Source organism: Camellia sinensis, chromosome 3 (genome assembly GCF_055761805.1).
Source record: "Camellia sinensis isolate YWXY chromosome 3, ASM5576180v1, whole genome shotgun sequence".
NCBI classification, from domain to species: domain Eukaryota; kingdom Viridiplantae; phylum Streptophyta; class Magnoliopsida; order Ericales; family Theaceae; genus Camellia; species Camellia sinensis.
In genome coordinates this window covers 16,819,477-16,842,240 of record NC_138963.1, presented here as the reverse complement: position 1 = coordinate 16,842,240, position 22,764 = coordinate 16,819,477, and the positions used below count along the sequence as shown (strand labels likewise).

Below are 22,764 nucleotides of genomic sequence, written 5' to 3'. Positions count from 1 at the left end.
AGAATCTACAGAGCCTCTATATGCTCACTTTAGTTCTGCTATATTAGGATAAATTCATTTTTTTTTTTCAATTATGCCTCTATTTGGGTTTGCCATATGAATCCACATTTTGCCTAAAAGTCAATTATGCATTGCCTCTCTCTCTTGAAATTTGTTTTACCTCTCCAATTTTATTTGCTCTCACATCAGTGATTGCATTTTTTTAAAAGCCTTTGTATTCTTCATTAACCCTCAGCGCCTGAATTTTTTTTTAAAAAAAGCTCTCAATTTGTTTTCTCACATCAGTGCTTGAATCTTTTTACTCTCCAAATTTTTTTCGTATCACTGCATTTCCCTTTATCTTGTGTTAACCTCATTTGAAATTTTTTTTTTACTTGCTTATCAACCCTTGTAAATTGCTTATTTATTTTGCTTTTCACACAGTTATGGCTCCTTGCACTAAAAAGCCTTGAACCAGAGAGAAAGGTCAGTATTCACAGTCCACACGTGAATATCCAACTCCTGACTTCCTTACCCCCGTCAACGAGCAAGCTTTTGGCGTCTTGGTATCCCGCTCCATCATTACCAGTCGCCGAGTTAGTCTTGCGCAACAATATGATGCTCTTCTAATGACTAAACTTGAACAAATGGGTTGGCAAAATTTGGTCAATTTACCAAAAAAGGTATATCCTTGACTCCTTGCCTTATTTTATGTCCACATACAATCTTCTGGTATTAACGCGGAAATTTACACTAGTAACTCCTATGTGAAAGACACTTATATTGAGTTTAATGTTAACACTTTGGCCATTATTCTCAATGTTGACACTAGTCCTTACCAAGCCTATTTCCAAACCGAGGCCCAAATGGCTCAAATTGTGGGTAACATTGAAGTTTATACAACCATTTGTCTTAACAAAACCACCAGGTCCCATCTTCAAGCTAAACACCTTGAACCCCATCTTCACTTTCTTCACCGATTTTTATTAGAAAATGTCACTCCAAAGGCCGGTCATTATGATGCTATTCCTACTTTTAATGTCTATCTACTTTATTGTTTTGAGATTGAGTACCCTCTTGATTTATACTACATCATCATAAGGGAAATGAACCTTGTTTCTCAATCATGTGACAAATCATTAGTTTTTGGCGCTTTATTGACAAAACTCTTTAAACACGTCAAAGTCAAATTTTTCAAAGAGCCCGAAATACCTATTGCTTCCGATATCAGTGAATACACCATCACCCGTGCTGGAGCAGGTGATGTTCTATTAGCCAGTATGGCTGCCCCTAATGTTCCCATGGAGGAGCCTCAAGATCCTCCTCCCGTTGCTATGCCACCACCTCATTAACCGCCTCTTGCTTATTGGATGGATTTTTTAGCTTTGGAACAAGACCGCTATAACCAACACCTTGCCTGGGAACAAGAAATGAGTCGGTAATTTGGCGCCCTCAACACCCGTATTGATTATATTGAGGCCCGCGTTGATGTCATTTATCATTATCATTTCCCTCCTCCTCCTCCAGATTTTGAGCAGTGATTTCCTTTTGATAATGTCAGAAAGGGAGAAACTGTGGTAATGTTTTGTATTGTGGTAACTGTGGTTATGTTTTGTATGTGATGTTTTGTATTGTGGTATTATGGTTTTATTTTTTAACCTGATGAAGACCAACTTGTTTTTATACTGATGATATTTGTTTTGGAAAACTATTGTGTTAAAACATCTACAGTTTGATATCTTAATCTCATATCATGACTTTGATTAAATCATATTTATTGCTAATGTGCTAACTTATGTATCTAGTATGAATAATCATTTAGGGAGCATGACTGGAGGGGGAGTTTTTCTTACTCTCAAACAAATCGAAATATCATGGTGTGCCATCATCAAAAAAAGAGGAGATTGTTAGACTTATTTATTTTGATGATTTATTTAATTCTGTTTTTGATTTATTTGGAAGAGAAAAATAGATTGAAAACTTAATTTATTCCATTATTTTTCACCTAAACTTTTATCTTAAATATTTTTGGAGTATATATATATTTGCTCTAATTATGAGGTAATTTCAGCTCAAAAGCAGTGCCCAAAATAACCCAGCACAGCAGCAGTTCAAGCAGTAATTCAAATAGTCCAGCTCAACAAGGCATCGGACGTCTAGGTGGACATCCGACCGGTCAGCCGGCCGGACGACAGGCCAACGGATTTTTGCCCAGTTTTGCTTCAATTCAAATTTTCTTCTCACCGGCTGTCTACCCAACAGTATCCTCGACATCCGCGGAAGCCATCCTTGACAACCGAGACCCACCGGACGTCTGGGTGGACATCCAGGTGGACGTCCCTCTAGAACAAAATTTCATTTTGGACAGACCACTCTGTTCTATTTTTCAAAGAGAGCTGTCATCTATCAGACCCATGCTTTGCCTCATTCAAGATCTAATTAGTAATAGAGGAATGCATCATTTTGAGTAAACTCAATCTTTTTGAATACACGCAGCAATCAACAGCTCCATAATCTTCTCCTTGATAAATAGCAGAGCTTCTGCTGAACAATATATAAGAAAATATACAAGTTAGAAAACATTCTCTGATTAATCATCACTCTCACCTTTCATTTACTCTCTGAAAAGTGTTCCTCAAATTTTGGTTTACATTTTTCTCTCAGAAATTATACACTAAGCCTTATAACTTTAAGCTTATTTTACTTGTATGAGGTTTACAAAAAAATCAGAGTTTCATCTTATATATCTATCTTTGAGAGACAACTCATGTAGCTTTCTTTGAAAGCAAAAACAACTTTATTTCAACCTTGTAAGAGTGTAGTACACTCAGTGTTCTTGACTCCTTGAGTCTGATTGAAAATCAGCTAAAGAAGGCAATGGTTTGGATTTAAAAAGTCTGTGTAAAATATGTGAAGGATTGCTCCATTTATGAAGAGGTTGCTAGCACCCCTGTGAAGCTAAAGTATAGTGAAAAATCTCAAGTGAAGCTTGAGGAGTGGATGTAGGCTTGGTTGAAACTGAACCACTACAAATCTGTTTGTCTCTCTCTTTCTTATCTCTTTATTTTGTTTAATTGTCATAGCTATATCTCACATTTTCACTGTGCCAAATTCATTAACTGATATAGTTGTTAGAACACTTGTTTTAATTATCTTTGTTTCATTAGCTATATTTATATGTTGTGTCAGTTGTAATTTTATTGGGGTATTATTATTATTTCATCATACTCTCACCTTTTTTGAAAATAATATAAATCTAAAATTTTAAAAATCCAATCAAATTAAAAATTCAATACAATTCTCTCTTTAAAATACTCAACATTTTATCTTTTTTGCAACCTGGCCAACTTCTCCCCAAATGTAATAATTATTCTCTCTCTTTGCCAATAGTCTAAACTTATTTTAAGTTTGTTTGCTTGTGTTTTTTTTTTTTTTGTAAATTTATATTTTCGTGTGAGTATATATTTTTTTCTTTCTATATGACTTTTTTTTTGTTTTCAATGCATTTTTTTTCAACTAAATTAAAAATAAATATATATTTGTTAACTATATTTATTTTGGGAGTTGATTTGAAGTTTTTTTTTTTTTGGTATGGATGTTTGTGTATTTTTTATATTGTTGTTATTACTTCTTTTGATATATGTGAATTGATAATATAATTATGATTTATTTTATTTTATTTTTTTATTTTGTAGAAAAAAACGTCTTATATTGTTATTTATGATTTGGCCATTTTTCAAATTTCTTAAACAAAACTTTCAAATTTTTTATTTGTAAAAAATTAAAAATATTTAATTGACTTACCCATCAATAAATAAAATTTTAAATAATGAACACTATTCCATAATTTATGGATTTAAAAAAAAAATTAACACTTATATATGGAATAAGAAAACCTAAAATTACGCATTTTTTTTATTTTTCATTTTTAACTATTTAAAACTCTAACGGTTTCTTTTTATTTTCACAATATTGTCTTTTTATATTTACAAAGATAAAAAATAGACCGGAGTTGCATAATGGTTAGTGTAGGTAGTGAGTAGGACTGGCAACGGGGCGGGGCGGGGCGGGGCCGGGGACTACCCCCCCGTCCCCGATCCCCGAAAGTAATACTCCCCCCCGTCCCCGTCCCCGATCCCCGACGGGGACCCCTATCCCGGCCCTATCCCCGCCCCCGATCGGGGATCGGGGATCCCCGACCCCGGATAATCCCCGATTTTTGTTTTTTTTTTTTTTATGAACTTGAAACTCAGACATCAACCAGCCAATATGTTCCAACAACCAGTTTCACTACTTTGGACTCCACTATTTTCCCTTTTTGCTTTTGTACAACATGTTGCTTTGACAAAAATACTAAATGATCTAGTGTGAAAGGGAATGTTGATTTCATTGGACCATTGTTGACAGACCCACCAAATATATTCTCCTCTTGAAAAATGATTCAAACCTCTAAAATATACAAAATATTTACAGATCTATATATATATAAAATATATTCTCCTCTTGAAAAATGATTCAAACCTCAGATATATATATATATATATATATGTAAACCCTAGAAAGAGAGAGAGAGAGAGAGAGAGAGAGAGAGAGATACCGAAACAGAGAGAGCCGGAGGAGCGGCGGTAAGGGACGATCGGAGGATCGCCGGTGAGGAGGGAGGCTCGACGGTGACAGATGAAAGAGAGAGGGAGAGACCAGTGGCGAGCGAGAGGGAGAGACCAGTGGTGAGCGAGAGAGAGAGAGAGGAGCGCCGTGGGTGAGTGAGAGGCTCGGTGGTGATGGAGGATCGCCGGTGAGGAGGGTCGCCGGTGAGGAGGATCGTCGGTGAGGAGGGAGAGACCAGTGGCGAGCTGCGAGAGAGGGAGAGGAGCGCCGTGTGTGACAGTGTGAGAGGGAGTTTGGTGTGGTGTCTGAATGAAAGGAAAGGAACCCTAATCAAATACAAAGCATATATGATATATATATATGCAAGGATAAAAAGGTAATTTCGTCTCGGGGAATTAGCGGGGCGGGGCCGGGGCCGGGGAGCGGGGCCGGGTCCGGGTATGAAACATATATCCCCGTCCCCGGCCCGGATATCATCGGGGATGAAATTTTAAATACCGTCCCCGGCCCGTAGGGGATATTTTTCGGTGAATAACCATTAAATTTGGGGACGGGGGTCGGGTCACCGTCGGGCCGGTTTCAGATTGCCATCTCTAGTAGTGAGCATGGCAACAACAAGGGTGATGATGAGCTCGGCTAGAGTATTGTTTGGGTGGATTTTGAAAAGGTGAATATTAAAATAATAGTAGATAGTTTGGGTGATGAATTGATTTAGAAAATTAATGTGTGGTTGAGATTAAGTGTGAATTTTACTATATAAAAATTGAATATGAATTATATATATATTTTTTTATATAATTTTGGATACTTTTGTATAACTATAAAAAATTATTGTGATCACATGTTACTTATCATTTGATATATTATTGTTGTATTATCGTAATGAATTTTATTATTAATGTCTATTATCAATGCAGTGGTGAGATATCATATGATAAATAAAAATATGTTTTGTTATTATTATTATTGATAATATATTTCTTTATTTGCCTTTTTACAATGTTCAAAAAATTAATTTATGTTTATTGTTAATTTTTGTAGATGAGAAGTCAAAAATAAATTTTAACCAAATTCAAGCTATAACTAATTTGATATTGAGAAAAGGAAATTTCAAAAGAAATTATAATTATATATAATTTTAAAATATTTTTAAAAAAATACAAGGAAAAATTGGAACTATAAATTAAAACTATCAAACAACCTAATTCTATGAAAAAATTTAAATGAAAAATTTATCAAATTTGAATTTATAATTATTAAATATTTTTAATAAGCCATTAGTTTTTTATTTAGGTTCTAGCCTGATCTGATCTTAAATAGTTTTTCAGATATAAATATATCTTAATATTGATACATTCAAAATTAAACATATTTTAAGAAGGCTAAATTATATCGATAGTTATTGCATTTTGCCTCTTGTGTCAATTTGGCCTTTGTAATTTCAATTAGTTCGATTTTTACCCATAATTTTAGATTTTGTATTAATTTAGTCTAATTGATAATGCCGGTCAAGATTTTTGAAATAAAATAGTTATTGCATTGGTTGAGATTAACTTATTGAGTTGAACAAGTTTATAATTTTGTCTATAAAAGTATAACAGATACTACTCATGTATGTATTTTTAATAAAAAAAATATTAGCAATTATAACAATTGGACCAAATTAAGACAAAATTATAAATTAGGGTCAAAATTGAGCAAATTAAAATTGCTAAGGACAAAAATAACACAAGAGTTCAAATATAGGAATTACCAATGTAATTTATCTTTTTAAGAATAAGTACATAATTTCTTAATTAATTTTGAAATTGTTAATAAATATACCAAATATTTTTGTTATAATTTTTTTTTAAAAATATATTTACTAATTAAAAATTAAATAAATAGGTAGGTCTACTAACTCATAGATTGGACATGAATTAGACGATTCTCTAAGGACAAGGCTTAAATCAAGAATCATTGGCAAAAAAAGATCAACTTAAACTAAATTTTTTTGGCTACTTTTTAGTATTTAATCCAATATTAGAACCCTAAAATTAGCTCATATCAGTCATGAACTGACAAATTATGATATAATTTAAATTTATTAAGACTATAATATGACCTACAATTTAGGATGACTATATCTTAAATAATTTTTTATACATAAATATATATAACTATTCATTTAATTGTTTTAAACATAAATATATAAATTTTTTTTTAAACTATAGTTCAAACTTTTTAATAAGTATGCATAAAATAAGTCCATATTTAGTATTTTTATTATAAAAAAATATTTACAAATATTTATTTACTAATTTAATAAATAGATAGGTTAAATGATTCATACAAGTTAGGAATAGAACAAGACAATTTTTAATGATTAAGTGAATAACAAGTTGGCGTAAATCTAATGTTAAGCCCAAATTTAATATCACAAGTGAATCCTAATTCATTTTTATGTAAATCTTATAACATAAGACAAATTATAATTTTTGGACTTCACAAAATAAAAAAAAAAATTAATATATTGACAAATGTAATTTACCACTATCATATGATAAATTAAATTTACAAAACTCATAAGACAAAATATATTTATTTTTTATCATAAATATAATTTTTGTGATTTATTTTTACTTTTTATCGCTTAAATTATGACATATATTTGTTATTAAGAACTTAAAACATATGATTAATGACATAACAATAAAAAAAATTCTCTTATATGTAATTCTGATAAAAATGAATAAATTTTAATTAATTTTAAATTATTTTTACAACGTATTGTAGATAATTTTTTAAATTATTATTTAATTTTAAAAATTAATTTTTAATTATTTATTTATAGTCGTAACCAATTCCCAAACGAAGGCTTTGCTTGGCAAGTAAGCCAGTCCGCAATCGAGTAGTAGAGTCCAGTCCATTCGATTCGATTCGGTGCCGACTTCAAAACCAGAACTTTTTTTGTGTTGTTCATATTCTCTCTCTCTCGCTCTCAATCTGCAACAATGGCGGATGAGAAATCAGTGTTGGCAGTGATTAGGGCAGCGAGACCCTCCTTCAGAAACGCCTCCGACAAGATGGCCTTCGCAGTTCACTCCTCCTTCCTCGCCTCCGGCTACCTTCTCCACTCCACCGGCCCCCCCGCCTTCTCCGACAACGCCCTCTCCTCCTCCTCCACCGGTAAACCACCTCTCTCTCTCTCTCTCTCTCTCTCTCTCTCTAGGTTATGAATAATTTGTTTTTTGATGTATAGATGAGGTGGGGATTGATAATTGGAATGAGTTCGAGGATGATTACGCTTTTCTGTACTCGAACCCTGAAAAGGATTCAAAGAAGGTGTTGGTGAAGTGTGTCGCCATGAACGATAAGTTGCTTGTTGATGCTTTGAAAGTAGGCAGTTCTGAGCCTGCTCATCTCCAAATCAAGTTAGGGTTTTTCTTTCTCTTCAATTTGGTTTCTTGTTCGTGACTTTGAAATTAATTGCTTAATTTTTTTATTATTTTTATTTTTTGAATTTTTGGGTTTTTTTTTTTTGTAGCATTCCGGATTATGATAAAGAGAATGGTGGCACCAATTATGGTGAGCAGTATAAGAATTTGGATAAGCTGGTGAGCAGTATAGACAAAGAGATTTTGTCTAAATTGAATCGTACTTCAACAGAGAGTTCATCAACTCAGCCTTCAAGGTGATTATTTTGCAATTTTTTTTTCTTCTTCTTAAGTTGTATATTTTTATGTAATTGGTTTCAATGGGTGTGTGATAAGATTAAGAAAGAAAGAATGAAAATATGGTTAAGTCAGTACCATGAAAACATATTGATGCAACGTTAGTTTCCTAGGCATTATTTGGCATGTGATGCAATAGTAAAAGGATATGAATTTGTTTAAATTAACTGAGGATGTAGTCTTTGACATAGTAGAATGATGAAAAAGAATTTAAGTATTGGGAATTTTTGAGATTTTCAGCGCACAACTGGGGTGTTAATTTATTTTCTGTGGAACTAATATGTTATAAAGCTGTAGTGTAGCCAACATAATTTGGTTTTAGGGGCGCATAGATTTCTAAGGGAGAATTTTTTCATAGTTTGGTTTTGGACATCAAGAGAATTTTTTTGTCATGTTGCCATCATATTTCTGATCAAATTCTTGCCAGTTATGTTGGCCATTTGCCAAAAGAAAATTTGCTTGCTGTGTCACTTTGTTTTTCTGCAGTCACTAACTCACTAACATGCTAATTGACTTACTTTAATGTTTGTATTGACATTTGAGGTTTTTTGTGTGATGTTCTTGTATTCCTACTCCCATTCCTTATTATAATTTTGCATACCAAGGACTCCCTCTCAACTGACTGATATATTGTTATATTTTATTTGCAGTTCTAGAACAAGGGATGTGGAAGTTACTGAACCCCCGATTCATAGACCTCAACCTCCTCCTGCAGGGTACTTTTAAACTAAAAAGTTTCATTTGGTTGATGCATTCCTTCAATAGAAGCCTTATGAGTCATTGCATGCATCGTTTTATGTTTGATCCACAGATCATTGCTGACAATATGATTTTTGGATTTTGAAGTTTTAGTGTTGTGTTATTCTAGACTCTAATATGTAACTATGATGGTATTTATAAATATTTTTCCTGTGTGTGTTTGTTTTGTAATGCAATAATGCTTCCTCTTTTAGATATCACAACAATCTAAATGGTGAAGAGTGTTAATGATTAGATTACAGTAGATGATTAAACAGTTCGAACTTTTTAAGAAATAGCACTTGCAGTTTCTTGTAGATTAAGTGATGTGGACAATTTATTTTGATTCCTTCCCTATGTAAAAATTACCCATTTGTGTTTTCCATTGGGCTGTGGGTTTAGTTGGTTGGATTTAATCCAAGTTGAGCACAATGAGGACAGGAAAGTTTGGCTCAGACTATTTGAGCTCTGGGTTTGGGGTACCTAACCATGTGGTAGCCAAACTTAGGACCTTGGAATGTATGAGTTGAAACTTGCAAGACAAGAAAAAGGTGGAATATGGAGAAGGCTTTTCCTAATGAATGACAAGGTTCATTTGTCAATTTTTTTTAAAGCCTAATTAGCTAAACTATATTCCTTTGAATTGAGGAACTTGTCTACCTTAATAGTAGAAGAATGAGCGGCCTTTCCAAATGTCCTAAGTCTGAGTTACCTAATAAAAATGAAGGTGAGTTTTCTACTGCCGTGAAAGGAACTTTCAGCTGAGTTTTGATGGAACTGGGAAATTATGTCCATTCAGATGAGTTCACAATTTTGGTCTTACAGATTGCTGCTTTACTGGTGTCTTTATATAATATACATGCTATATGGTCAGGTGACTCATCAAAATATGAGGCTCATATCATATTTGCTTGTCTAGTTGATGTGGCCATCTGAATGCAAATGGTAATATGTTTTGGACTAGGCTGAAGTCATTTTTAATATCCTCTAGGATCAGGAAAACTAGTGTTGTCGCTTGACTTAGGATGGTCCCCTCCACAATAAGGATGCATTTTTATGTCTGGGCCTTTCTGGCCAAATCCCTTGCTCCATCTAGTCTGACAGAGCTGATCTTTTTGCAATTGTGGTCAAACAAATTAGGTCTTATTAGGTTCAATGGTGGCTTTCCTTTTCTTTCTTTTTTTTCTCTTCCTATTTCCTTTCTTGAACATTTTTACTTTTATCATCCGATTTAGCTTAGAGATTGACCCCACTAGTTGAATTAGATTGAGCCAGTTTGACCTACTCTTCAGGTTGATGTCCATTTGGTTAGAAGGAATAACAGCACAATATCAGGTTTCCAAAAGGGTGTTGGAACTTCTTATGTAGTCTGAAGTTCTGAACACAAAACTGGCATTCAATCTCAACAGGAGACCAAGTAGCTCCTGATGGGGAACAATTCATTTGATGGTAGACCGAATGACTCTATGATATTATGTCGGTACGAAGGCTTATAACCGTCTTCTAATCCTATAACTTTCATCAACCAATATTGAGAATTGTTGAAACTATCATATTGGAAGATCAATCGGCCACAGTAATTTTGCTTGCTTTCTTCTGCCGCCATTGGTGGTTGACACACATGTGAACAATACACGAGACCTCATTGCTGCTGTACTAGTGTTATCTTTATATTATACACGTGCTATATGGTCTGGTGACTTGTCAAAATATGAGGCTCATATCATATTTCCTTATTTGTTGTCTGCTGTGCAGAATTGTGTATCCTCCAGTTTATCCTGTGGGTGCCAGTGATCTGTTTCCTGGGCCTGGTGCTGGAATGTACCCAACCAGGTATTGCTGGTCCTGATTGTTGTATTTCTTTTTATTGTATTAGATGCAGTTGCTTGGTCAGTTTTCCATTTTAGTAAGTAGTTTGAAATTCCCGAATTGATAATTTTATTATTTGTTTCAACTGTCTATCAGAGGTGATTTTGGCATCGGTGGTGGCGGCATGTTTGTAGGTTTGTCAAATGGTCTTATTTTTCAACTTTTTAATCAATGGATACATTAAACTCTTTTGAGGCTTATATCTGTTCATTATGTGGGGACAGGACCTGACCATCCTATGTTTGGTGGGATGGGAAGAGGGATAGGTCCCATTTTGCCTGGTGGACTACCGTGAGTTATTCAGACCGTGTTTCTCTCTTCCCCTTTTCTCTCTTAGTTTGAATAACTATCATTCGAGCTGGGTTGTAATTGGAATTTATTAATTGAAGCAGGGGTGTTCCACTGGGTGCTCGTTTTGATCCTTATGGGCCGCCGGGCGTTCCTGGATTTGAGCCTAATCGATTTGCCAGGTATCTCGATGCAAATGAAATGGATTTTTATTTTCTTGATGATTGTATGAACTACGAGACTAAATGGGGAAATTCAAAGCTCAATGGCTGTTGTTTCAATATAAGTATATATTATTATTCCTTCCGTCTCATATTTTGTGTTAAGTTTAAGAAAACATCTTTGCATGTTAAATTTACACAAGTATCCTTTCTGTATAATTGGTATAAATTTCTTGGGAATTATGATTGTATTTAACATAAATGTAAAGAAGGGTAATATCTAATATGGGGAAGTGATGATCAAATTTTAAACTTTTCAAACTAAAACACATAAAATGGGACTTACAGAAATGAAAAATAAGATGAATAAAATGGGACGGTGGCAGTATCAGTTTCTGGGGTGCTTTTTGAACCCTTAAATGCAGCTAATAGGGCACAGTTCAACATTAGATCATTGCTATGGTGCTCAGTGAACAAGCTGGGCTAACATCAAATTTATTTTTGTCAACTCTTTTTAAATGGCTTTTCTCAAATTGCTTCCTCTTGAATTGGGATCAGAACTTTCCTGGTTTCCTATTGATATGATTTCCAAAAATAATTTCTTTTCTATTTGTGGAACTGTGGAAGATAGAGTTGAGCCATCATTTTTTTTTCAAGGGGGTCTTTGATCTGGTCAGGTCGTCTGTTTTTTCTCTCTTTTCTGTTTCTTCTCCCAAAAATCTGGCATTTGGACACAAGTGAGCATCTTCTAAATCATCAAATAAAGTGGGTTGTATGACCTCTCATTTGATCTTATCTTCATGCCTTCCAGCCATCTGAATGCAAATTGTAATATGGTTCCAAATGGGTTCTGGACTCCACTAAAGTCAGGAAAACTAGTGTTGTCATTTGACTTAGGACCATCCCCTCCATAATATGGGCTTATTTTTATGTTTTGGCCAGCCAGGCCAAATCCTCGGGTCATCTAGTCTGACGTGGCTGATCCTTTTGCAATTGTGGTTGAACCAAATTAGGTCATGTTGGTTTCAATGGTGGTTTGCTTTTTTTTTTTTTTCCCCAAACATTTTTAATTAAATCATTAAATTTGGCTTAGGTTGTCCCCACTAGTTGAAATAGGGTGAGACAGTTTGACCAGTTCTTCAGGTTGACGGCCAGTCTGGTTGGGAAGAATAACAGCACAATGCTAGGTTTCCAAACTTCTTATTTGGTCTGAACACAAAGCTGGCAGTCAAATCTCAACAGGAGACCACATTGCCCAGTTTTGGAGTTCTTTCGATCTGCTTATGCATTCGATTAAACATGTGTGTATATAGCTGACAAATCTGCGTCATAGTGTTGCTTTGGTGCTTTTAAGCTTATGAGAACATTATTTTGCTTGCTTTCTTCTACTGCTACGTTGGTGGTTGACATGTATTTTTCTTATAATGTTTCGCAGAGACCCACGGAGGCCGGGGCGTGGAACACATCCAGACCTTGAGCATTACCGAGATGGTTCCGACTATATATAAAGATTAGGAAACTCGTTTACCCCCAATCAGAAGTGAAGTTTAGAATAACTAATTGGTGGTTTAATCATATGTTTTTGTTTTTTGGCTTTCACTTTGTCAATGTGATAATATCACTTTTTCTATTCTTTTTGTTTTTGCTTGCTTCCTCCCAAGGGATGAATTGTCTTTGTCTGCTACCAAAGTTTTTGTTCAATAGGATTTGAGAACCACCTGTATATGGTTCGATGTGCTTTTGATGCTTTTATTGTTGGGTTTTGATGCTTTTATGATTGTTTGGCAAACCAAATCTGCGGAATCATTGTACAAAGAACCTGCCATGTTTATACCACGAAACCAAAATGGAGTTCTGTTTGTGTTTTTCTGATCTTCAGGAAAGATGTTCCAATTTTTCTTTCCTTGTTTTGTTGCTCATGCTCCTCAAATCTTGTCAAAGAAATCTCTCTCTCTCTCTCTCTCTCTCTCTCTCTCTCTGTGTACTGTACAAAATAAACATATTTGTTTCAAGTACTGAAAATTTTTAAGTTCTTAGCGGAGGTACTGTCCAAAACGTAAATTGTACTTTGGAGAACGTGGAATCTTTGTCGAATGGCATTTAGGTTTGTATAATTATTTTGACCAATGAGTGACCTACAGTGGGCGTGCCGGAGTGGTTATCGGGCATGACTAGAAATCATGTGGGCTCTGCCCGCGAAGGTCCGAATCCTGCCGCTCACGGCTTATAAGGTAATCAATCAGCTAATTGTTTTACTAATCTTTTTGTGTTAATTAACTTTATTATTTCTTTTTTTTAAATGAATGAATTTTTTTTTTCTTTTTTTTCGTTTCTTTTGCTCAACTGAGTTTTTATTAATTAAATTTATTTTGATTTTGTTTTTTGCTTAAGAAAAATAGTATGATCAGAAAAATGAGCGTTACAAGTCTACAATCAACTTTGTCTAGTTTGTTTCTAGTCCAAACCATGTTGTGTGGAGTCATGGGATCTGCCAAGAGTCTTATCTGAATGATTTGAACTGTTCATTATTTAGACAATAACGTGTAGATTATCATAAAAAAAATTTGATCGATCCTATAATAATAGCCATGTTAGTTTATTGAATTTGTCTCTAAAAAAATGGATGGTTTTTTTAATATATGTCATTCTTTTTATTTTTTTTTTCTTTTTTGCTGAATAAATGTTATAACTAACATGACTACAGTTATCGAATTAACTTGATTTTTTTGATTTTTTATAGATAATTTATATGTTGTAGTTTAAAAATAAATAATACATATCATCAAGATGAAATAAGTGATAGGTCTTACATGCCCAAATAGCTTGGTGTAGCTCACTGGACTCTATTTTTATGAACACTAGCGGCTGAGACACACGTAATGCGTGTGCAAATTAAAAAAAAAATAAAACTATATTATGTAAATTGTGTTTGTATATATATATTTTTTATATTATGTAATTCATATTTTTTTAAGGGGAAGACATGCTTTTAAATGTTGTCTACGTTATGAAAAACTTTAAAATGATATATGGAGAAATATTTTAAAAAGTGTTTTGATATATATATATATATATATGCATACATTTTTGTATTTGAGATGGCATCACATTGTTTGGTTTTATGTCTTCTTGCCAATATACAATTGTTTTTAGCAAAATTCTTTCTGAATCATGTCATTTTAATGTAAGGTATTTTTGTTGCTACCGGATTATTTGGAGATCATAGTCACTCAATAGGCGGTAATGGTAAGCAAATTTACTTGCATATTCTGATAAAATGCAAAATATAAACCAAAAAAAAAGAGATCACTTTTTTTGACTAAATAATTATAGAATTTGTACTAAAATAAATAAATAGATACTGATAGACCACGTACAGTAAAAAGCCAATTGCATTTCTAATTTCTAAATTAAAAATACGTGGTAAAAAGTCATCACATACCATTTGAATTGGTTGATTGGAATTTTTATGATACATCATAATAAAGTAATAAAATTAAAAAAAAATTGAGAAAAATTGAAGAAAAGAGTTTTAGTTAAAAAGAAATTTAGAAAGAACTGGAAGAAAAAAAAAAAAAAACTTTACAATACTCAATCCGTATTTTACATACCAATAATATAAAAATAAATTGTATGAAAAAAACAGACCTAATACTGCTTATTTTTATATTTTTATTTGAGGAACAATTGCTTCCAAAATTAACAAAATGGTTAAGGTTAAAAATAAAAATAACAATAGTATAGTTTGATTGAGAAAATTAAAGTGAGCAACTTTAGTAAGAAAAAGACAACAGAAATGTGCAAACTTGTCAATGATTTGATGGAAATAAATTTTTTAAAAGGTTTGTGGAACTGTGAAACAATAAAATGAAAGTAAGGGAACAGAATGTGTATGTAGATATAGGGATGAAGTATTTTTTCTTTTTTTTTAAAAAAAAAAAAATCTAATTGGACAGTAGTTAAATGAGAGAAGTTGTAGGTGTGGAGCAATAAAAGATGAGGGTATAAAATGTGGGCAGTTAAACAGTGTAGGTGTAAGTTTTTTTCTTTTAAATTATATAATTTCCAGGTGACAAAAGCTTTAGAAATGAGAGCAAAACAAAAATGAAAGTAAAAAATGCAGCAAAAAAATATAAGAAAAAGGGGAAAATAGAAAAACTTGAGGAGAATATTATTAGAAATTTTATAAAAATGAAATATTTTATTGAAAAAAAAAGGAAAACTAATTGGAGACATATACAAATACTTGGATGGTTTCTAAATTTTTTAGTTATATAGTTTATTAATTTTTTTTTCCCCACTCATTTCTAATTTTATGTTTGTAGAAAACTTTAATACTATATGAAATAAATAAAAAATCATTATAAAATTTCATTAATTTTCATTTACACCAAATATGTTTCAAACAACTTGAACAATACATCAATAGTAAACTCATATTTTTGTTATTGCATTTTCTATCACACATGCATAAATCATAAAAAGTGATAAACACCCACAATTGAACATCGATTCAACGTGCAGGTCAAGTTTGAAACTTTCATAATACATCCAATTTAGGCTTGGTTTGGAAAGTGGGTTGGCTTTTTGGCTTTTTGGCTTTTTTGGTTATTTTAGCCTGGGCTTAAAAGCTTGGTTTGGGAAGGGCTTTTTGGCTTTTTGGCTTTTTTGAGTTTTTTTGTGAGAGAAGAATGTAATGATTATGGGTTGGATGTGATGTTTTGTTTGTTATGGCTAAAATAGCCTATTTTGTTTTTTATGGCTAAAATAGCCAAAAAAGCCTCCAACCCCACTTGCCAAACAGAGGCTACGGATAATCTTTTACTTAGTCACGAGACGAATTATTGATAGTTTGCTTATAATGTATGATTAAAGGCTCGTTTTGAAAAATATTATTTTAATAATTTTTTAATTTTTTATAAAAAAATATGCAAAAAAAATAGAGAGTAATGTAACACCTTATAATAACTTTTTAACTTTTTAACTAAAATATATAATTGTCAACCGAAGTCTAAGTTTCGTTCATAAACAAAGTGTGATAATAAAACTATTTTTTCAAGAGACGATGTAATAACTTTTTCAATACAAAAAAATTCAAATGTCTTTCTTAGAGCATCCACACCAGCCTCTTTAAATTTTTAGTCAAATTAGAGCTTCAAAACTTATTTTGCTATTTTAGTTAGTCACCTTTTTAGTACCTCCAGTATCAAACTCTCTATTATAATTTAATCTTATTAAAATATTATTTTCTTATTGTGTTTGTTATTCTTTTATTTTTTATTAAATTGATGAGTTATCAGTCAAACAATTCTTAAAAAATACAAAAAATAAAAAAAATTGCCGTTGATCGGTTGACTGGCCGGACTTCCGGTAACACTAATCTGCTTATTGTAGTGATAAACAGTACCTCACTACAACAAACGAGATACTGTAACAATCACAAAAGGAAACGAGCTGCAAGTGAGACTAATAGAGTTAATTTTTTAAAGTTTATATCTCTAATTTAATTAAAAAATAATTTTATCAAATTTGATGAGGACGCTCTCAGAAGCAACTTATCTCGAACTAGGTTGTGTCCCTTAATTTTATCCCAACCAAACATTGGTTTTTGGTAAAATTATATAATCACTATATATATCATTGACTACAATGTTGACTGAAGATTTTATTGGTGCAAAGACTTGGGGAGCTGTGCCGGCGAAATTTAACAACTTTCCCTTTGTTTTTGTTTTCACTTTTGAACTTTCAAATGCATGAATGGAAGACCTCATATTGCTATCTAGTAAGTAAAATGACTGGTGAAAGTTGCTTGTTAACTGCTTATACTATCATCCTTATGTTTTAAGTCATATAGATTGATGATTACTTTATTATAGTTTGCTTTAGCCTTTAGTTGAGATTTATATAAAGAGATTTTTTTTAAGGGAAAAATGAATAGTTTATAGGAGTACTTCATTTTCATTTCTCTTTTTTTTTTTCAAATTTTATTCTCAAATTGATTAAAGTTGTTTGACCCCATCTAAATAAAACTTATTTGAAATAAGCTTGTTTATGACATGGATAAGCCTATAAAGATCATAGCCCACCATTTAGGGTCCAATACACAACTCAAATATTAAGGCCCAGCACTTCCGAAGCCCCATGTAGCAAAAAGAACCAATGACATCAAGACACATATCAAGAGAAGGGCAAGCCATATAAGCAGACAAAGATCTGCAAAGTTATTGCCACTGCACATCGCCATTAATAAAGCCCCTCACAGCATTTATTGCGACAAGCCCTCTCCATCGAGACAGAACGTCTTCACCATGAACAAGGTAAGCTAGAGCATAGACTTTCGGCCAAGGTGACAGGTCGGAAGGGACGACGAAATGATTACCAGAGGATATAAGCAAAGGTCCAAGACAGAAAGAAAGTTAAGCTTTTCTATCTCTAAACTATCTCTACAATCCACTTCTCTTTCTAACTTGCTCGTCGGAGGGTTCGCTGGGGGACTCCCCGTTCCCCATTGAACTCTTGTGCAGGTTCTCTGGTGGGCTTGATCACTCAGATACCGGTTGGAGAAGCGTGGATCAGTCCGACCCATCCAAGTCTCTTGTAGCATCATCAGTTGGCGCCGTCTGTGGGAAGCACTTACTTCGCGCGCCAGTTGTGCTCATTGTCGCTGGAGGCTCTTCCCCAATAACCCCTTTCCTACCACCTGCCAAGGTGTATGGTCACGACTAGATCCATGGCTTCTCACCCCAATGTTCCCGATCATCAAGCCGACCTCCCCAACCCAAATAACCCACCACCGTATTTCACCGAGCTCACCAACAGCATTAACCGCTTGGCCGAGCAAAACCAAGCCCTGATTAATGCTCTTCTCCAAAGAAACCTTCCTATGCCTCCTCCACCACCTCCAGATATTCCCCCTAACCAAGAATGAGCCCCGAGCCATACTATCCTGCAGCCTAATCCACCCAACTTGGAAGGCTTATAACTCCCTCCCCCAGGTATAAACCTGCCACCTCGGGGCCCACAGCCATCGATCCCGGCACCGACCCTTGAAGGAGAGGCCAGCAGGGTCCAACCCCCGCTGCCCTCCGGTGGTGAAAACATCCCTCTCTGGGACGCAGAACTCCGAGCTATGAAGCTCCAACTCCAAGGGGTCATGCAGAACATACAACATAAACCATCTACCATAGCCAACTCCCCATTTGTTGCTTCCATCAGGGACAAACCTCTACCCCCCAAATTCAAAATGCCCACCATCGACTCTTTTGACGGTACGACGGACCCAGTCGACCACTTGGAGACCTACAGAACCCTTATGATCCTCCATGCATTCTCTGACGAAATTATGTGTCGAGCTTTGCCCGTGACACTCAAGGGGCCAGCTCCACTTTGGTTTAGTTAGCTGCTGGCGGACTCTGTCTCCACTTTCCAGTACCTCAGTGACTCCTTCCTCAACCATTTCATTAGAGCTCAGCGCCAGCGACGTCCGGCAACCCAACTCCTTAACATCCGTCAGACCGAGGGGAGTCGTTACGCAGTTTCGTTACCCGCTTCAACACTGAAGCCTTGCAGGTAGCGGAAAACGATGACAAAGTCATCCTTACAGCTTTCATGGCCGATCTGCGGTCATCTGACTTCCTCTTCTCTTTCTTAAAAAACCCCCCGACTTCCATGGCAGCCCTACTCTCCAAAGCCCAAAAATACATGAATGCCGAAGATTCCCTAGCCGCTCGCCAAGACCCTACAGCCAAAAACCCCACCATCAGGGAGAAGAGAAAGGACTCAGACACCAGAAACACCCAATACAATAACTGAACACCTCATTATACTAACCGACCCCCCCGAGCCGACCGGTCGGCACCAGCCGGACCGCCCGGTCGGTTCGAGCGGTACACACCCCTCAATTCACCCATGGAACAAGTCCTCAATCAGATCCAGCGTAACTACCCCCTAAAATGGCCTCCATCATCGCGGACTCCTTCCAATTGGGGAGACCAGTCCAAATACTACCGTTTTCACCAGGACCACGACCATAACATCGAAGAGTGTGTTAACCTCAAAGATCAGGTCAAGGGCTTGATTTGTCAAGGTCGTCTCAGTCGATTCACGAAAACTCGCCCTCAGCAGAGACAACGGACAAAACCCATCAGAAACAACCGCTGGCACACCCCTCCCCGACAACCAGCACAACCTAACCAAGGTCATGATTGCCTCCACAGCAACCTCGGGCACAAGGTAACCTCGCCCCACCTGTTAGAGAAATCAGAGTTATTTCTGGTGGGCTTGCTTGTGGAGGATCATCTTGCTCGGCCCAGCAGAAGAACTCAGAAAAATAAGGCAGGGCTCAGACAAAGATGTTTCCATGTTGAACCGACCCCCCAAATAGCCTAAACAGTGGATCGAGCCTATCACCTTTACAGACGCCGATTGCACAGGCATCCGTTACCCCCATGACGACGCTCTCGTCATCTCCGCCCTCCTCTTCAATTACAAGGTTAGACGGGTTCTCGTCGACAACGGCAGTTCTTCAGACATCATCTTTCTCAATTGCTTCTGCCAGCTCAAGATCAGGGAAGAAAGTCTGTCCCCTCTCCAAACCCCTTTGGTCGGTTTCACGGGCGACCGGGTGACCTCCATTGGCTCCATCGATCTTCTCATCACAATCGATGAGCACTCTCGACAGACCACAAAGTTGCTCACCTTCCTTGTGGTCGACTGCCCCTCTGCCTACAATATCATCCTTGGCCGTATCGCCCTAAATGCTTTCCAAGCTATCACATCCACTTTTCACCTTGCCATCAAGTTCCCCACCGATCTTGGGGTTGGCATAGTGGGGGGAGAACAGACCGTGGCCAGAGAATGTTATGTCGCCTCACTTAAAGAAGTCAAGCTCAGGGAGGCTATGATCATTGAAGGACTTGACGTCAGAGACGAGGACGAGCTGGTCAGAGGGGAACCAATGGAAGAGCTTGTCGAGGTCCTCATCGATCCCACCAACCCAGCCAAAACTACCAAGATCGGCAGCCAACTATCCCCCCACGCCAAGGCCGACCTTACCGCCCTCCTGATTGAGCACAACGATGTATTTGCATGGACCCACTCCGATATGCAGGGTATTGACCCCTCTTTCACCACACACTGTCTCAGCATTAAGCCTTATTTCGGACCTATTCGCCAGAAACAACACATCTGTCACCCGAAGCACAATAACCTTATTGCTTCTGAAGTTGATAAGCTCCTTAAAGCACAGTTCATCACAAATGTAGACTACCCCAGATGGCTGTTGAATGTGGTTCTGGTTCGTAAAAATAATGGTAAGTGGCGGCTCTATGTCGACTACTCCGATTTCAACCGAGCTTGCCCGAAGGACAGCTATCCTTTCCCTCGCATAGATCTCCTGGTTGATGCCATGGCCGGTCATCAAATGCTCAGCTTCATGGATACCTTCTCTGGGTACAACCAAATTCTGATGGACCCGTCTGATTGGGAACGTACCTCCTTCATCACCGACCGAGGTACCTATCATTACCGTGTGATGCCGTTTAGGTTGAAAAATGATGGGGCCACCTACCAACGGTTAGTCAATGCTGTCTTTCATCACCAGATAGGCCGAAACATGGAGATATATGTCGACGACATGCTAGTCAAGAGCAAGCTCTCCACTGATCATCTGGCTGACCTGCGAGAGACCTTCACCACCCTACAAAAATACCAAATGAAGCTCAATCCGGAGAAATGCGTCTTCGGCATAGGATCTGGGAATTTTTTGGGTTTCATGGTCAGTTAGCGGGGCATTGAAGCTTACCCTGAAAAGATCAAGGCCTTGATTAAAATGCAGTCTCCCAGAACAGTTAAGGAGGTTCAGAGGCTTACTGGCCGAGTGGCCACCCTCAACCGCTTCATTTCCCGCGCAACGAATAAGTGCCTCCCCTTCTTCAAAGTTCTACGGCAAACTTTTGAGTGGTCGGCCGAATCCGAAAAGGCCTTGCAACAGTTGAAGCAGTGCATGGCCAACCCCCCCTCCTCTCTCAAGCAATCACGGGCGAACTCCTCTTCCTCTATTTAGCCGTGTCAAACACCGCAGTTAGTGCAGCTCTTATCATTGAAGATAGCTCTGTCCAACGGTCAGTCTACTACATCAGTCGGGCTCTTAGAGGAGCGGAACAAAATTACCTACTGTTAGAAAAAATGTCCTTGGCTTTGGTCACCATCTCCAGATGGCTCCGTCCTTACTTCCAAGCCCATTCCATAGTGGTAGTCACTGACCAACCATTGAAGAAGATAATGCAACAACCCGAGCTTTCTGGTAGACTTATGCAGTGGTCGGTCGAACTCAGCCAGCTTGACATCTCCTACTGGCCTCGGACAGCGATTAAGGGGCAGGCTGTTGCCGATTTCATTCTGGAATTCACTAATCCCCCTCCAACCACAGCTCTTTCGCCTCCACCAACCCCTACCGAGCCAGAAGACCCCCACTCTTGGACCCTCAACGTCGACGGATCATCCTGCAAGGAAGGCAGTGGGGCTGGCCTCATCCTCACCGCCACCGACGGTGGATATTTCAAGTGTGTTCTCTATTTCCTATTTGATGCAAGCAATAATGAGGCTGAATATGAGGCGTTGATTGCAGGTCTTCGCCTCGCCCGAGACATTGGTGTTAGCCATATCCAAGTGTTTAGCGATTCCCAGCTCGTCGTCGGGCAAATCATAGGGAAATTCGATGCTAAGAAAGATTTCATGCTGGCTTATAGGGATATTGCACTCCCCATCACTCGCCTCTTCAATAAATTCCACATCAAGCACCTCCCTCGAGCGGAAAACTCTAAGGCAGATGAAATAGCTCAGTTGGCTTCGGCAGACCAGTCAGACCTCAGCCACGGTGTCCGCCTCGAGTACTTGGCCCACCCTGCCATTTCCCCAAACCAGCAGTAAGTCTACTTCCTCCAAAATGAACCTATCCCCTGGGCGTTCGACATCTTTTTATTTTTGACAACGCGGGAATTGCCAGATGACAAACAGCAGGCCGCCAAAGTCAGGGCCCGGTTGTCTAATTACATTCTTGTCGATGGTCTTTTGTACAAAAAGGGTGTAGACGCGCCCCAAACGCCCCGGGAGGGTGAGTCCCGTTTTGTTCATATTGGGCTCACTATAGTTCAGACTCTCGAATTGTCACGGTTCTTAATCTGAACCAAAGAGTCCAAATCCGGCAAATTGTTTTGAGAAAAAAACAGATTTTTAGAAAAGAAGTGCCAAACATGGACTACTTTGCCAGATACAGAGTCGCCACCTAAATATTTTATTTTGGGAAATTTAGGAAACCCTGACTCGGTGCCAAAGGCCACGTGTCCGTCATCACCAAAGTTGCCTCGGCTCGGGAACTTTGGTACGATTGGAGAAGGTCAGCTATGAGC

The 22,764-nt window shown here is 36.8% G+C and overlaps 1 protein-coding gene and 1 non-coding gene across 3 annotated transcripts; both read left to right on the top strand.

Annotated features, from left to right (window-relative positions):
- Positions 1-7,408: 7,408 nt before the first annotated feature.
- On the top strand, positions 7,409-13,106 carry LOC114280514 (proteasome inhibitor-like protein). 2 transcript variants are annotated; one of them, XM_082919166.1, is made up of 9 exons: positions 7,409-7,755; positions 7,829-8,000; positions 8,114-8,260; positions 8,951-9,016; positions 10,794-10,871; positions 11,004-11,041; positions 11,132-11,198; positions 11,300-11,377; positions 12,792-13,106. In XM_082919166.1, the coding sequence occupies exons 1-9, from the start codon at positions 7,581-7,583 to the stop codon at positions 12,862-12,864; spliced, it is 894 nt and encodes a 297-aa protein (XP_082775292.1). In that variant the 5' UTR covers positions 7,409-7,580; the 3' UTR covers positions 12,865-13,106. The 2 variants fall into 2 exon arrangements, with proteins under 2 accessions (XP_082775292.1, XP_082775291.1); XM_082919165.1 differs by having other exon boundaries at positions 7,440-7,755; positions 11,297-11,377.
- Positions 13,107-13,496: 390 nt separating this feature from the next.
- On the top strand, positions 13,497-13,578 carry TRNAS-AGA (transfer RNA serine (anticodon AGA)). The gene has a single exon. It is a non-coding gene; the product is annotated as a tRNA-Ser (tRNA).
- Positions 13,579-22,764: the final 9,186 nt, after the last annotated feature.